The sequence below is a fragment of the Gopherus flavomarginatus genome, chromosome 7 (genome assembly GCF_025201925.1).
Source record: "Gopherus flavomarginatus isolate rGopFla2 chromosome 7, rGopFla2.mat.asm, whole genome shotgun sequence".
NCBI lineage: Eukaryota > Metazoa > Chordata > Testudines > Testudinidae > Gopherus > Gopherus flavomarginatus.
The window spans coordinates 48,227,180-48,244,581 of record NC_066623.1 but is presented as its reverse complement, the minus strand read 5'-3'; the positions used below and the strand labels follow the sequence as shown (position 1 = coordinate 48,244,581).

The window sequence follows — 17,402 nt, the reverse complement described above, 5'->3', positions numbered from 1 at the left end:
AGTTCAGATTGCTGTCCAGAGCGGTCACAGTGGTGCTCTGTGGGATACCACCCGGAGGCCAATACCGTTGATTCGCGGCCACACTAACCCTAATCCGATATGGTAATACCGATTTCAGCGCTACTCCTCTAGTCGGGGAGGAGTACAGAAACCAGTTTAAAGAGCCCTTTATATCGATATAAAGGGCCTCATTGTGTGGACGGGTGCAGCATTAAATCGGTTTAACTCTGCTAAAATCGGTATAAACGCGTAGTGTAGACCAGGCCTTAGTCTGGGCCCTGGTACAGTCCTTTCCCCGGTACAGTCCTTCTTAGGTTCAGCAGACTTCTCAGGTGGTAAGCAGGGATTTTCTCATGACTGGAAGCCTCTTTTGTCCTGTTCCACACCCTTTTATAGCTTTGGCACAAGGCGGGAGGTTTTGGTCTCTCTGGGTCCCCATCCCTCCTTCTCATTGGAAAAATACCAGATTTAAGATGGATTTCATTATCAGGTGACATGGTCACATGTCACTTTAAGACTTCTAGTCTCCATTCCCCATGGGCTGGCCCACATGTACACAGGAAGGCTTTCAAGTAACTACGGCCATTTACAACTGATTGTTTCTGGAGCACCCTTAATGGCCTCCACTTAATATATTTACATCAGTGATACAAGTTTATATCTTATTCTCCTAACTCCAAATATAGAAGTAATACATGCAAACAAATAAAAAGAACACACTTAGTAAATTACAAGCTTTCTAATGACACCATACAAGGGGTATTCAGTGTAAAGCATATTCCAGTTATGTCATATTCATAAAGAGTATTTCCATAAAGCATATGGAGTGCAACGTCACACATTCGATCCACATAGAGGCCATGCACCTCCCAGAGGAATCTGTTCTAGCAGACTGCCTCAGCAGGTCCTTCTCCTCTCACCACAAGTGGTCTCTCCACCTGGAGATAATCCAGCAGTTGGGGACTCCCCAGGTGGATCTGTTCGCCGCAGCAGAGAACAAGAAGTGTCACCTCTTTTGCTTGAGACTCAGCCTGGGCAAGGGCATGCTATCCAATGCCTTCCTCCATCCATGGTCAGATGGCCTGCTGTACGCTTTTCCACCAGTTCCTCTGGTTCACAAGGTGCTCCTGAAGATAAAAGTGGACAAGGCAAAAGTCATCCTGATCGCTCCAGCCTGGCCTCGCCAGCATTGGTTCAGTATGATCCTGGACCTTACAGTCGCAGTCCCATGGACTGTCCTACTCAGACCGGCCTTAATCTCACAGGATCAAGGATGGCACCTCCATCTGAACCTTGCAGGGCTGCTGCATGGCTGAATCTGGAGAGGTGAGTGTGCTCTGAGCAGGTGCAGCAGGTCTTGATAGGTAGTAGAAAACCCGCTATCAGGGCGACCTACTTATCTAAGTGGAAACGCTTCTTGTGCTGGACAGTTGAGTGGGGTCTTTCTCCGATGCAGACATCATTGCAGTCCATCCTAGAGTACCTTCTCCAACTAAAGCTCCCAGGCCTGTCACTGTCATCTATAAAAGTCCACTTGGTGACAATATCAGTGTTCCATCCCCCGATCCATGGCAGGTTGGTCTTCACACAGGAAATGATGGGCAGATTTATCAAAGGGCTGGAAAGGCTCTATCTGCAGGTTTGTGCCCGCATCCCAATTTGAAACTTGCATCTGGTGCTGTCTAGGCTCACCAAACCGCCTTTTGAGCCTTCGGCATCATGCTCCTTTCTGCTGCTCCCCTAGAAGGTCCCTTTCCTGGTGCGATCACTTTGGCAAGAAGAGTTTCTGAGCTTCAGGCTTTAACCTCTGAACCCCCTTATACCACCTTCTTCAAGGACAAGGTCTGGCTGTGTCTCCACCCAGCCTTTTTGCCCAAGGTGGTGTCACAATTTCACATCAAACAGGATATCTTTCTGCCAGTCTTCTGCCTGAAACCACAGAAGTCAGAAGAAGAATGGTGTCTGCATTCTCTGGATGTAAGAAGGGCCCTAGCCTTTTATATTGACAGGACAAGACCCTATCACAAATCAATACAGGTTTTTGTTGCAGTAGCGAACAGGATGAAGGGCTTTCCAGTGTCAGCCCAGAGGATCTCCTCCTGGATCACAGACTGTATCTGAGCCTGCTACAGAAAAAGGGGTCCCCGCCTCCGACCATTATAAAGACACATAGCACAAGAGCTCAGGCATCCTCAGTGGCCTTCCTGGCACGTGTACCAATACAGGACATCTGTAGGGCCGCAACCTGGTCATCAGTGCATATGTTTGCATCGCACTACACCATCATCCAACAGGCCAGAGATTATGCCAGATTTGTAAGAGCAGTGTTGCAAGCTGCACGTCTGTGAACTCGGAGCCCACCTCTAGGGTTCTGTTTGTGAGTCACCTAGCATGGAATCAATATAAGCAAGCACTCGAAGAAGAAAAAATGATTACATACCTCTCGTAACTGTTGTTCTTCGAGATGTGTTGCTAATATCCATTCCAAGACCCGCCCTCCTACCTCGCCATCGGAGGTGGTGGCAAGAAGGAACTGAGAGGGCGCAGGGCTGGAGATGCCCCTTATACTAATGCATGAGTGGAAGCCTCCAGGGGTTTGCCAGAACCAGCTCTATGGATACTCCTTGGGGAAAAATCTCCAGCGGCAGTGGAACACTGCGCACACACTCAGCATGGAATCGACATGAGTAACACATCTAGAAGAACAACAGTTACAGAAGGTAGGTAACTGGTTTTTACACACAGAACTGTGTTACACACACAGATAGGAAGTGCCTGTGTTACCAATTGCCTGGGCACTGTCACTGTCCCTGTCACTGGACATTCATGGTGCTGGATATGCCCACTCCTTGCTCCAGAGAGAGGTGCGTCACACTCTACACACACACACACACATCTCTGACAAGATGTCCTCTTGGGCGGGGGGAGGGGGAGAAATGCCTCAGATCCAGCTTTGCTGTTGAGTTCAAACCTGCATATGTGAGTGAGGGTGCGTAGGTATGTCAGACTAACAACAACAGACCCTCACTGAGGCCTCGATCCCAAGCTTCACTTCACATGAGTTGCCCAATTGCCTTCAAATCCTGTGGGTGGTGTTGTGTTGGGGATGGGGGAATATACAGCAGGTCCCCAAACTCTGTCTCTCACGCACAAGCAGATCACTAGCTTTCACCCAGTTCAGCAAAGTAGACAACTGCATGTTCAATAAGTGTAGAATAGACAGTATTGCCAACCTGATCCATTTCAAAATAGTGAGTTGGGTACCAAAAAATCATGAGATTGGTTAAAAATTATGATATTTAAAAGAAATCATCAGTGTTGGGCTCCTTTTCTTGGTGTGAAGATTTCTGAGTCTTTAAGGATCGCTCAGGTTATGTTTTCAAACATTTCTCCACCACCTGGAAGGCTAGAAACTTATTTTTAAATTAAAGCTGACACTCTCCCCAAATGACAGGCCTCCAGAACCTAAGAGCTTAAGAAACACAATTACCAGAATTGGCAACATAGGAGTCTCTGGAGGCACAGTGGATATGGGAATTACAGATGAGCATAGGGATGGATGAGGGCAAAAGGGTATTGGGGTTTATAGAGACCTATGGGTAGTGTAGCAGGTATGGGGGTTCTAGGGTGGCATAAGTGTAGGTGGGGTTATAGGATAGTGTGAGGTAAAGGGACCTGAGAGGAGGTAGTATAGGATAGATATTGGAGTGCATAGCAAGTATGGGGCTTATGGGAAGTCTAGGGAATACAGAGGTTATAGAAGGTATAAAGGGAGACAGGAGCTATGGAGTATTGGGGTATATGGGGGCCAATGGGCATTATAGGGGATATAGAGACTGTTGGAGGTATCGAGGCTGTATTGAGGGATATAGGTATGTACATGGACTTCAGGGTATGGAGGTATAGAATATTAGAGTTGGAAGAGATCTCAGGAGGTCATCTAGTCCGATCTCCTGCTCAAAACAGGACCAATCCCCAACTAAATCATCCCAGTCACGGCTTTGTTAAGGCGGGCCTTAAAAACCTCTAAGGATGGAGATTTCACCACCTCCCTAGGTAACCCATTCCAGGGCTTCACCTCCCTAGTAGTGAAATAGAGTTTCCTAATATTCAACCTAGACCTCCCCCATTGCAACTTGAGACCATTGCTTCTTGTTCTGTCATCTGCCACCACTGAAAACTGTCTAGCTCCATTTTCTTTGGAACCCCCCTTCAGGTAGTTGAAGGCTGCTATCAAATCTGCAGACTAAATAAACCCAGTTCCCTCAGCCTCTCCTCATAAGTCATGTGCCCCAGCCACCTAATCATTTTTGTTGCCCTCTGCTGGACTTGCTCCAAGTTGTCCACATCCCTTCTGTAGCGAAGGGACCAAAACGGGACACTATACTCCAGGTGTGGCCTCACCAGTACTGAACAGCAGGGAATAATCACTTCCCTCAATCTGCTGGCAATGCTCCTACTAATGCAGCCCAATGTGCCAGGGCTGGTGGAATTTATAGCAGGTTATGGAGTTATTAGGAGTATAGAGTCTGGTGGTGAGGGTGGCTGTAGAGTCAGGCCCGGGTCCACAGGGTGCATAGGGTCTGGTGGTGAGCCTATGGGAAGAGCCAGTAGGGGTGAAGAATAGGATCCGACAAGGGATATATAAGGTATATGGAGCCTGGTAGGAGCGCTACAGGATCTGGTGTTGGGGGTGTTTAGGGTCTATAAGGTCTGGTGGGGGTAAAGCGTCTGATGTGTGTATAGCACAAGCTGGCAGTCTATAGGGGCTGGTTGGGGTGTATAGGGTCCAGGGGGAGGGGGCCCGGGCTGGTGGGGGCGGAGTCAGAGGGGCGGGCCAAGGCGGAACGGGTAGGCGTTGGCGGGGCCGAGCTGCGGCTTGTTCCCGGCGGGCGCTGAGGCGATGGCCGGGGCCCCGCTGCTGGAGGCGCTGGGCCGCCTGTGGCAGGTGCAGGCCCAGCTCGGCAGCGGCGCCTCCGCCTCGGTGTTCCGGGTGCGCTGCTGCGGGGACTCGCACGCTCCGCTCGGCGCCGTCAAGGAGTTCGTGCCCCCGGCGCGCCCCGGGCCTGCCGCCCGCTGCGCCCCGGAGTACGGGTTCGGCAAGGAGCGCGCCGCGCTGGAGCAGCTGCGGGGCCACCGCAACATCGGTAACGGGACCCCCCCCTGCCCCCCCCGCAACATCGCTAACGGGACCCCCCCACCCCCCCCCGCAACATCGGTAACGGGACCCTCCCCTGCCCCCCCCGCAACATCGGTAACGGGACCCCCCCACCGCCCCCCCCGCAACATCGGTAACGGGACCCTCCCCTGCCCCCCCTGCAACATCGGTAACGGGACCCTCCCCTGCCCCCCCTGCAACATCGGTAACGGGACCCTCTCCTGCCCCCCCCGCAACATCGGTAACGGGACCCCCCCTGCCCCCCCCGCAACATCGGTAACGGGACCCCCCCCCCGCCCCCCCCGCAACATCGCTAACGGGACCCCCCCCACCCCCCCGGCACCATCGGTAACGGGACCCCTCCGGTAACGGGACCTCCTCTGCCCCCCCCGGCAACATCGGTAACGGAACCCCCCCTGCCCCCCCCGCAACATCGCTAACGGGACCCCCCCACCCCCCCGCAACATCGGTAACGGGACCCCCCCGGTAACGGGACCCTCCCCTGCCCCCCCCGCAACATCGCTAACGGGACCCTCCCCTGCCCCCCCCGCAACATCGCTAACGGGACCCCCCCCGGTAACGGGACCCCCCCTGCCCCCCCCGCAACATCGCTAACGGGACCCCCCCACCCCCCCGGCACCATCGGTAACGGGACCCCTCCGGTAACGGGACCCCCCCTGCCCCCCCCGGCACCATCGGTAACGGGACCCCCCTGCCCCCCCCCGCAACATCGGTAACGGGACCCCCCCTGCCCCCCCGCAACATCGCTAACGGAACCCCCCCCGGTAACGGGACCCCCCCTGCCCCCCCCGGCAACATCGGTAACGGGACCCCTCCGGTAACGGGACCCCCCTGCCCCCCCCGGCACCATCGGTAACGGGACCCCCCCTGCCCCCCCCGCAACATCGGTAACGGGGCACCATCGGTAACGGGACCCTCCCCTGCCCCCCCCGGCACCATCGGTAACGGGACCCTCCCCTGCCCCCCCCCGCACCATCGGTAACGGGACCCCCCCACCCGGCACCATCGGTAACGGGACCCTCCCTGCAACATCGGTAGCGGGACAACCCACCTGACTACTCCCCCCTCTCCCCGCGGCAACATCGATAACGGGACTTCCCCCCCCCCCCCCCGGCAACACTGGTAATGAGACCCCCCTTCCGCCGGCAACATCAGTAACAGGACCCCCCCCCCACCCACCACCTCCCAGCAACATCAGTAACGGGCCCTCCATCCAGCAACATCGGTAATGGGAACCCCCTCCAACAACATTGATAACGGGACCCCCTACCCTACCCCTCCCATGACAACAGTGGTAACGGGATCCCCTATCGTACACCCCCCTCCAACAATGTCGGTAACGGGACCCCCCACCCCACTGCCTGCAGCAACACTGGTGACAGGGCCCTCCTCCCCAACAGCATCAGTAACAGGACCCCTCACAACATTGGTAATGGGACCCGCTACCCTTCCCTCCCCACTGGCAATGTCCATAATGGGACCCCCCACCCTATCCCCAGTAGCAACATTGGTAATTGGACACACCCCCCGACAACATCGGTAATGGAACCCCTTACCCTACCCCTCCCCTGACAACGTCGGTAACGGGACCCCCCACCCTACCCCCCTCAGCAACATTGGTAACGGGACCCCTCTGACCCTACCCTCCCCCCCAACAACATAGGTAACAGGACCCCCCACAACATCAGTAACAGGACCTCCACCCTCCCATCCCCCTGGCAACATCGGTAACGGGACCCCCCCCCGGCCAGGACTGGCCCCCCGGGACCCTGCACAATATCAGTAATCAGGACCCTCCCGGCCTCCCAGCAGCGTTGCTACGGCACTGGCCAGGACACCCAGCACCTCCCTGCAGCATGTAACCAGGACCGCCCCCACACACATCAGTAAAGGAACTCGTGGCCTGGGACTGTCCCTGTGTTGGGGGCTGGGTCTGCAACTCTTACCCCCTTGTAACATCAGTAAGCAGAACATCCTCTTGTGCTACTTGGTGGGACCCCCGTCATCCCCCCCGCATCTGTAACCAGGGCCCACCCTGCATCCTCTGGGCCAGGACCCCACCACAAGGGCCCGGACCAGCTGGGGCCTCCTGCATGGCCAGGCCTAGACTCGCTGTCCCTCTGATATCGGTCATCAGGACCTCCTGCCCCCTCCAAGACCCCATAATTGGACTGACTGGGAACCCCTGTGCCCTCCAGCCAGAACCCTCTGCATTCCCTGGCAACATCGGTAACTGGGACCAGTTGGGACACCTCTCATCTTCCTCCTCACACCCCTGAGTTAGACCCCATACTGTACTCCATCCCCGCCGCAACATTGGTAACCAGGACCCCACCCCACAACCCGCCTATCCTACCCCCGGCAACACTGGTAATGGGATCCTCTGACCCCCTAGGTGCATACACATGCACGCACACACCCCCAGTAATCAGGACCCTTGGCACTGCCTACAAGTCAGGCCTCCATGGTCATGACCCTTCCCACAACATCCATAACCAAGATCCCCCACACAACATGGGTAACTGGGACCCTACTCATGTTAACCGGGACCATCTGGGGCCTCCTGCATGCCTGGACTGGGACCCCCTGCACTATCCCCCGACATTTGTAACCAGGACCCTGCATCCCACAGCCTGGACCCCCCCCAACGCACACACATTCCCCCACCCCAATAACTGGGACCAGCCAGGACCACTTCCTCCTAATCCCTGCAACATCTGGGACTATGCCATGACCTGACCAACACCCCCCCATATTCCCACCCCCACAACTTCAGTAACTGGACTGGGACTCGACCCCCAACACCTCCAGCTGGGACCCTATGTAAAATTGGTAATCAGCACTCCTGCTAGTCCTCCTGGGCCCCCTACTCCCACCCCCAGTAACCACGACAGAGCTAGGAGAGGACCCCCATTCCCCCCCCGCAACATCAGTGATCAGGATTCAGGACCCCAGCACCCTAGTCTCCCCACAACACTGCAAACTAGTACCCCCACCTTCCGGGACAGAACCCCCAACCCCCTGTCCCTACTGCAGCATCAGTAACTGGGATCCTTACTGCCTCATGAACCAAAGCCCCTCAGGCCTACCAAGCATCAGTAACCAGGACTCCCTGACCCCACTCTGCAACATCAGTAACAGGGACCCTGCCAGCCCTGGCCTCTCTCACCTTGCACCCTCACAGCATTAGTAACGGGGACCTGAACCCTATCAGCCCTGGCCCCCCTTCTCCCTGCCCCTCCACAGCATCAGTAATAGGGACCCTGGCCCCTGCCAGCCCTGCCCCCCTCCTTCCCCCTGCACCACCACAGCACATCCTCCTCTCCACATGCTACAACATCAGTAATTGGGCTGGTCCAACTGGGCTGGAACCCCCACCTCCACACCCCCCCCACCACCACAGTATCGGTGACAGGGCCAGTACTCCCACCAGGCCTGGCCCTCCCACCATAACAGCAGGGACTACAACCCTCCAACAACATTGGTAACCAGGGCCCCCTTCCTCACTAGCTCACAACTCTGTACCGCCAGGCCAGCAGCTCTCTTTCTCCATCTGTAATATCAGTAATTGGAACGAGGCCCCTCTTACTGCAGCATGATGTAACTGGGACCCCCTGCATAGGCTAGGACCTCCCCAAGATAGACTGCCACTGCAACATCGGTAACCAAGATCCGATCTCCTCCCCCCCACCACCCCCATCTCTGATCCTTCACTACAGTATCAGGAGCCAGGACCCAACTGCCCTGGGACAGAGATCTCCCTACCATCGCAACACGAGTTGCTCAGACCCCCCCAGCATTCTCTTGGATCTCCCACCAAGCCCTCCTCCCCCCCTCCACACGCACACGCCCCCACTGCAACATCAGGAGCCAGGACCCCTCCACAGCAGTGACAGAGACCCTGGCTTCCCTTCACCCCTGGCCTGGCCTCCCATCCCACTCCACAGTGTTATAGAATATCAGAGTTGGAAGGGACCTCAGGAGATCATCTAGTCCAATCCCCTGCTCAAAGCAGGACCAACACCAGCTAAATCATCCCGGCCACGGCTTTGTCAAGGCGGGCCTTAGAAACCTCTAAGGATGGAGATTCCACCACCTCCCTAGTAACCCATTCCAGTGCTTCACCACCCTCCTAGTGAAATAGTGTTTTCTAATATCCAACCTAGACCTCCCCAACTGCAACTTAAGACCATTACTCCTTGTTCTGTCACATGCTTCCACTGAGAACAGTGTAGATCCATCCTTTTTGGAACCCCCTTTCAGGTAGTTGAAAGCAGCTATCAAATCCCCTCTCATTCTTCTCTTCTGCAGACTAAACATTCTCAGTTCCTTCATAAGTCATGCTCCAGCCCCCTAATCATTTTTGTTGCCTTCCGCTGGACTCTTTCCAATTTTTCCACATCCTCCTTGTAGTGCGGAACCCATAACTGGACACAGTACTCCAGATGAGGCCTCACCAATGTCGAATAGAGGGGATTGATCACGTCCCTTGATCTACTGGCAATGCCCCTACTTATACAGCCCAAAATGCCGTTAGCCTTCTTGGTAGCTAGGCCCTCCTCCAGGCTGTGTTGGGGCCCATAGCCCCTCCTAGCAACATCTCTATCCGGAGCTCTCCTGAGCCAGGATGGGGACACCACCCTCCCTGCCCCAGCGACATCCCGATGGGGCCCCAACTGCAATGTTGGAAATGGGCTGGGACCCCTTCCTGGGGAACTAGATACACCTGCTCCCCACAGCAGCCTGAGGAACTATGCCAGAGTCACTTCTTAGGGTTGCCGACCAGCCCCCTACAGCACTGGGCATGGGAGTGTCGTCTGCACAACTCCCCCACTGCAGCAGTGGTAATCAGGTCAGATCAAGGACAGCCCACCCCACAACCTCCAATTACCAGCCCCAGTCCCCCACGTGGGTAGGCTGTGCTTTGGGCCAGGGTGGGATCTGAAGCTGGGGAGCGGTGCTTTGTACCCTCCTGTGTTCTAGGGCTTTTCATTCTGCAGCATCTGGCAGATTGATGTGGAGGGGGGTCTGCCCTGAGACCAGGTGCCACCTATATGGCTGCTGCAGGTTGCTATGCCCTGCCTCCCTGTGCCCATGCTGGGCAGGGGAAGGGAAGAGTGATGACGTGTGCATCCAGCCTCTGGCAGAACCAGTAGGAGTTTTGAATAATCTGCTGGTTCCTTGCTTGGAATCCACAATGCAAATGTAGCAAGAAAAGGGTTAGCAGGCTGGTTCTGTATGCTCCCAAACCAGCTTGTTCCCTCTTCCCCTCCCCACCAAGGCAGTGCAGGTGTCATGTGAGAGGAGAGGCAGGCATCAGAGGCCTGTCTGCTGGGGGATTTCCAGGCCCAGCTGAGCACATTCTTTGTTTTCATCCTCTGTACACTCCCTCACTGATCTAAAGAGAAGCAGAACGGGTCTGATGCTCAACTTGGAGTCACTTTGAATTCACCAGCTTTGCCCTTGTTTGATTCCAGTGACGCTGTACGGCGTGTTCACCAACCACTTCTCTGCAAATGGCCCTTCTCGCTGCCTCCTGCTGGAGCTGCTGGACATCAGTGTGTCAGAGCTGCTTTTCTACTCCAGCCATCAGGGTTGCTCCATGTGGATGATCCAGCACTGTGCCCGTGATGTGTTAGAAGCCCTGTCTTTCCTTCACCACAAAGGCTATGTGCATGCAGACCTCAAGCCACGCAACATCCTGTGGAGCGCAGAAGAAGAGTGCTTTAAACTCATTGACTTTGGGCTTAGCTTCAAAGAGGGGAATCAGGTTTGGAACACTGTTTATAGGAGCACTTAATTCTGTTTCATGTCACTGTGCTGTGCTCCTGTCAACTCTCTGCAGCTATGTGGATTTGCTTGGCTGGGAACATCGAGGGGCTGGTGACTCTTTAGGGGTTACCCATCTCTGTGGATCATTACTGAGCCAATGGTCCAGTTCTGTAGGAATGCAGACCCAGTCGAACCAGTGGTCCATATTGTGGCCGATAACCAGATGCTTCAGAGGAAGGTGCAGCTAGGAAGTTGTCAGCTCCTACGGTCAGTTTCTTCCTAAGCCCAGACAGCTAGTGCCTGGTCTCTGCCCTGGAACATGAGCTTCTATCTCATCTAACTGGATGCAGATGTTCCCATTATTCTATCTTTTGGCTGCTGCTTCACATGGACAAGATTTTCACTGAGCTCTTTGCAAGGATGCCTTGGTTCCTTTTCCGTATGCCTAGCATTAATATGGAGCCCGCCCATGCCTGCCTCCGGGTTATGGACAGTTCAGATTATTTATCCCAATGTGCATTACTGTGCATTTATGAACACCGACTTTCATCTGAAACCATGCAGCCTCTGTTCACCCAGCTCTGTTAGACCCCTTTTGGTGCTTCAGGCTTTACTTGTCTCAGCTAACTTAAACCATGTTGTCTTCTGTAAATCTCATCATCTTCCTAGGCAGCCCCTTTTCTGGATCATTCACATGTTAAACAGCACTAGTCCTCCTAAGGAGCTGTAGGACACCTCACGGTTAACATATGATACTTATTTACCTCTCATCCGGGACTGCTTAGTTTCCTTAATAGCCTCCTGTGAGGGGTCTGTCAGAGGGGTTTTGAAGTCCAGATTGCCTGTCAGCCAGTTCTCCTTCATCCACCTTGTGGCTGACACTCACTAAGAATTGTAGTAGACAAGACAGACATGATTTTCTTTTTCAGAAGTGGTGCTGGTTTGTCCCTCTTGTATCCTGTTCATCTAGACATTTTGTGATTCAGTTATTTCAACCACTTGGCCTGGTACTGAAAGCAAGGCTTACTGTCTGTGATTGCCAAGGTCATCCATTTGATTTGCTACCTTTGAGCTCTCTGGTACAGTAGCTGATTTTAATGAGCATATTTTAATTAGTGGCATGGCCAATCTGCTCTGAAGTGCTTTCGGGACCTTTGGCTGTCTGCCATGCTGTGCTAGTGACTTGTTACTCTGCCTAGCAGAATGTGTTGAGGTTTTCCTGTTGCGTTTGCTCCTCTAATTCCCTCTTAACCATCCTAATTTGCTTCTTGTATTTGGACCTTTCTATTGGGCTGAATTTCCTGATTTTGGTGTTGGGAGCCATCCAGGCTGACCTGAATAACCTCGAGCCTTGCCATGAGAACAGACTGAAGCTGGCTTGTCCTCATCCCACTGTTGTTTAGGTGTGTAAGTGCCTTCTGTGACCACGAGGGATGCTTGTCTGTGATTTTTAACTTCTTCACTTCTGACTCTTGGGCCTCTTTGACATGGTTCTCCTCTTTTAAATAAAAATATCCCCCTTTCTATCACTTAAAGCTAGGGGGTGCTGGGCTCTTAGAGAGGTTCTCTGGTAAAATGAGGTCTTGACCACTTGTGTTACCAGTGATCTTGGCTCTTCCTGATGGCAGAGGTGGCTAAATTTCTGATTTGGGAATTATATTTGGCCTATATCCTCTCGATCTTAGCTAGCCAGTGTTATCTTTCTGCCCTAAGCTGCTGTTTAGTTGGGTGGTTAAACCTCGGCTGTGTTTTGCTTCAAACATGTCTGCACTTAAAGTGGGTGATGCGATCCTTTTATACAGCTCATATGTCAATTTGAAGTTTACAAGCCACTTTGGGCTCCTTCAGATGAAAGGCATTTTGTGAGAATAAATCTGCAAGAGATGTACAGTCAATTAGTTGAATTGAAATGAATTCTCTTTGAATGGGTTCCTGGTAAAGTTGGCTGGCTCCACACTTTGCCTGGAGAATTTAGTTTCAAGCGCTTCTCTTCTGCTTTAATGCCCTGGCTTGACTCTAAAATGATGCTCCTGAGCAGCCCTATAAAGGCAGAGAGGCATGTAGTTTATTTCCTCTGCTGCCATCTCTCTTTTCTTTGAACAGGCATTTTACTTTCTCTTCAGTAGCAAAAGGCAGCACTGTCGCTGCTGAACAGGAATTGATTGCTGCAGCTTTTTCTGACTGCGGGGGGGGGGGGGGGGGGAGAGGAGAGCTGGGGGAAAGTATATTTAAGTTCCTTTCCTGCATATTACAGATGTTTGTTTAGGATTTAGCTTTAAAATATTAGTATTTGAGCAGAAGCCATTACCAGTCCTCTCTGCTCTATAACATAAGCTGATCATGAGCTAGGCCCAGAAGTCCTCTCTGTCATATATTTGTTTTTGGAGGAGCATTATGGGGACTTGACACCTTACTTTGAAGCATCTAGAATTCTCCTTGGCAGGAGACTGAATACCTGTTCAGATAGATCATCGGACTGGTCCAGGATGACCCTACTTGCATTGATATTGGTGTTCTGCCTTTCACTTTTATCTCCAATAGAAATCATTGATGTCAAAATGAGCCACTAGTTTTCCTACTGGGAGGTAGTTCTCTTTCAAAGTGTCTCACCAAACTGCTGTCTGGGCTACCAAAACAGACTGAACTTTCTAAACCTGGCTGGCTGTTTAGCACCTGGAGATTTAGCAAGCTTTTGTTAAGATGCCTATCTAGAAAGGACTCTAGAAGCTGGTATAAGAGGGCAGGGGGAGGGAAATGGCTGAATCCTAGTTCTAATATTCTATGTTCCATCTTCCTTAGGATGTGAAATATATTCAGACAGACGGGTATCGGGCTCCAGAGGCAGAGCTGCAGAACTGCCTGGCTCAGGCGGGGCTCCAGAGTGAAACGGAATGTACCTCTGCTGTAGATCTGTGGAGTCTAGGAATCGTTTTACTGGAAATGTTCTCAGGAATGAAACTGAAACATACTGTCCGATCACAGGAATGGAAGGTGAGGAAAAACTGCTCCTGGATTTGGGAATCCGAAGGTCATTGTTCATGCTGGAGGAGTTTGTGCTCCCTTGTTTTATCCTGCTTATATAATGATATTCCCAATGCCCAGAAAATGCATTGAAACCATCCCTTTAGTTCTTTCTTCAGCCTTCTTGGCAGTTACTGTTCTGGAGCACTAAAATTGCACCTGTCCACAGGATGGGGATGTCTCTTTGGGGCCTGAATTCACATTGCGGGATGGGTAAATGTATTGTATGATACAAAATATAGTAATCTTTTTCTTTCATGTGTCCTGCCAAACCTAAAAGTGCTGCAATTCAGTGAATGGGTAGGTAAAGAATAAAGTAGATTGCTGATAATTTTTCATATGCTTTCCCAAAGATTTGGGAAGTAATATAGCTGGAGATTCCTCTCCCATATCCACCATGAACCTGAAACTTTAGACACTTCCTACGAGGTATGCTACTTTGATTGTCCCATTGAAGTAAGAAACAAACACAGCCTTAACTCTACTTTGAAATACTCGGATTTCAAGGAAATACATTTGACTGAGAAATCTCTGTTTTAAACTACAGAGTTTAGACCAGAAAGAAAAAAAATAGTAGGAAGCATTTTTGGAAGAGAAAGGAAGTATTGAATGCTCAGTTGTAATCAGCAGGGGAGTTGCAGTCAAGGGATTTTCAGTTCAATGACAGTTGCCCAAGTCCACACAATGAGGGTTTACTGGATCACTGTGACTCAGCAAAGCTCACGGGGACATGTCTGGGCAAGTGCTAAGGCTCCAGGACTGTGTTGGGAGCCTAGGGTCTTGTCTAAACTGCAGAGTTTTGTTGCCAAAAGGCAGTTTTTGCTGACTAAACAATGGAGGTGTACACACTGCAATGCCACTTTTGGCAACAAAACTCTTCAATTTTGGTGATAAAATCAAACCACTTCCACGAAAGGAAGAGAGCTTTTTGTGGCAAACTTAAAGCAACAAAGCATTAGTGTAGACGCTGCTGTTCATTATATCACTAGAACTAGCCTCCCCCAGAATCCCACAATATCTGCTGTGATCGCTCTGTTCACTGTTTTGAACTTGACTGCCATGCAGAGCCCTTTTCAAAGCTCCAGGAAATGCTGACAGCTGAGCATGCCTGCAACAAAGAGAAAATCATTAACATAGAATGCTGCACACACACACAGGCAGGCAGGGGTGTGTGTGTGTGTGTGTGCGCGCGCATGTGAGAGGGAGAGATTGCTGTACAGAGCCAGGGAGGGAGGCGAGGGTCGATGTCGGATGTCCCCCTGCCTCAGGACTGGTTGCTTCCAGTGGCTGTCTGAACTTAGAGACCGCGTGCCAGCACACTCCCTCTCCCCCAGCACACACACACACCCTGTCACATACTGTCTCCCCCACACACACACACACTTCAGTTGAAAAGAGGCTGCCAATCTATATGATGCTGTACCTGCCTCAGGAGGCATTGCAAACCTTTCTCAAGCACCCTGCGGCAAGTGGCACAGAGGGCTAGCTACCCACAGTGCACTGCTCTGTGTCAATGCAAGAGCTGTTAGTGTGGATGCGCTCCACTGACACAAGGAGCATAGTGTGGATATGCAACAGTGGCTTAATTAGAGCGGCATCACTTTTGTCGACAAAACTCTGCAGTGTAGACTTAGCCTAGATCTTGGCTCTGTTTGTAAGACTGCCAGCTTTGGTGTAACACCAGAATGGAAAGTGAAATAGATCTAGTTGGCAGAAACGTAACTGTTCAGTGGCATGGTGACAAACAGTAACTTTCTCTGGCTTTTAGTGCGACTCTCACAATGAAGGGCTGTTTATTAACTCTAGGAGTGTACTGAGGACAGGAGAGTGCTGCAAGATATGTCTGACTGACTGACTGACTCCACATTTCTGCTCTGAAACGGTCACTTTTATTTCCAGCTCTTCTCTAGGCATCATTCAGAAAGACTCCCAGTAAGGAACTGAAAAATGTGTCACAGGCCGTGCAATAAGCCCTTCCCTGTGAAATCTGATTTCCCCGTGCTTCTGGAGCCTCCTAGCTGGAGGCTCCTAACTGCTAGTCCAGGCTGGACTGAGGAGAGACAGGACTTGTCCTTCACCTGCACAGCTGCTCTCAGTGGGGAGATCAGACTTACCTCCAAAGGCAGCACAGAAGTGAGTGTGGTACACCCTCACTTCTGCACTGCAGCAGCCATGTAGCTGGGCGTGGGGCTTCCACCCCACAGCTTCTGCCTGGGCTCGGGGCTTCCACCTCCCATGGCTCGGGGTGCTGGTGCTTGCCCCCTTCTCTGCAGCCCAGGGTGCCCAAATTGGTCAGGACCCATGCTTTAATCCGCCATTGGCCAGTGCTAGCCTTTAGTAGCCCCTGGCTGGGGTGCTCCCACCAGCACTGGGAGATCAGACTCACCTCCACTTCTAGGAGCCGCCTCCTGCTGCAGGAAGCTCCAGGACTGCTGCCTTCAGAGCCCAGCTCTGCAGGCAGCACAGAAGTGAGGGTGGCAGTCCTGTGACCTTCCCACAACAGCTTTGTGACACCCCCACCCCACTCTATGATTCCCTTTTGGGTTGGGACCCCATGATTACAACAATGTGAAATTTCAGATGTAAAAATCTGAAATTGTGAAATTTGACCAATTTAAAAAACCCCTGGCCATGAAATTGACCAAAATGGACCATGAATTTGGTAGGGCCCTACCCATAGGAAATGCCCCCTCAATGTTCACCCCAAGATTTTATTTTCCTTCTAACTCTGGCTGCTTTTGCTTTCCAGACAAACAGTTCTGCCATCATTGATCACATTTTTGCCAGTGAAGGTGTGGTAAATTCAGCCATCCCAGCCTATCACCTCAGAGACCTTATCAAGAGGTATATTGCAAATAGCAAATGTTACATGTTACTCTGTGGTACATGTATGCTGATCCAAGCAGTACTGTTCTACTTGTAAACGTTTGTCTTGCAGTCTTTGCCTGGGCTGCCTACTGTCCTGAAACTTTCCCATGATTGTGCTGGCAGTGCAGCTCCAGGAGTGTCTGACTCCTGGTATTCTAACTACTGTGTGAGCAGGGCTGCACAGAGTGGGTGTAGAGAACATTAGTGGCCTGCCTATGCTAACACTCTCATTGTTGCCGTCCGATGGGGAACTTTTATAAAAATATTAATGGTGATGAGGCATTGGCAGCATCTCTTTAAGCCAGTAGATGTAATGTGTTTGGAAAAATGCCTTCCCTGTGATGTCAATAAGCTCCAAATAGGAGGATCTGCAGTTCCTAAGTTAGTAGAGGAGAGGGCTCAGTGCCGCTGCTGCTGCTCAGATCTTTCCCAAATAACAGCAAAGTAAATCAATAACTCTAGCAGCAAAGAAACTGACTTGACTGCCTGGTGGGCTGCAGTGGCGCTCCAGTCATGTCACTTCCCTGCTGCTAGTGGGGGAAGCTCTGAGCAGCAGCTGAGT

The 17,402-nt window shown here is 52.0% G+C and overlaps 1 protein-coding gene across 1 annotated transcript in view; it reads left to right on the top strand.

Moving 5' to 3' along the window:
- The first annotated feature begins 4,880 nt into the window (after positions 1 to 4,880).
- The window catches only part of UHMK1 (U2AF homology motif kinase 1), a 30,226-nt gene continuing 17,704 nt past the window's right edge, over positions 4,881 to 17,402 (top strand). The window contains exons 1-4 of the mRNA XM_050963292.1: positions 4,881 to 5,147; positions 10,657 to 10,949; positions 13,751 to 13,942; positions 16,722 to 16,816. Coding sequence (XP_050819249.1) covers positions 4,904 to 5,147; positions 10,657 to 10,949; positions 13,751 to 13,942; positions 16,722 to 16,816 — 824 coding nt within the window. The 5' untranslated portion in view covers positions 4,881 to 4,903. The remainder of the gene's footprint in view (positions 5,148 to 10,656; positions 10,950 to 13,750; positions 13,943 to 16,721; positions 16,817 to 17,402) is intronic.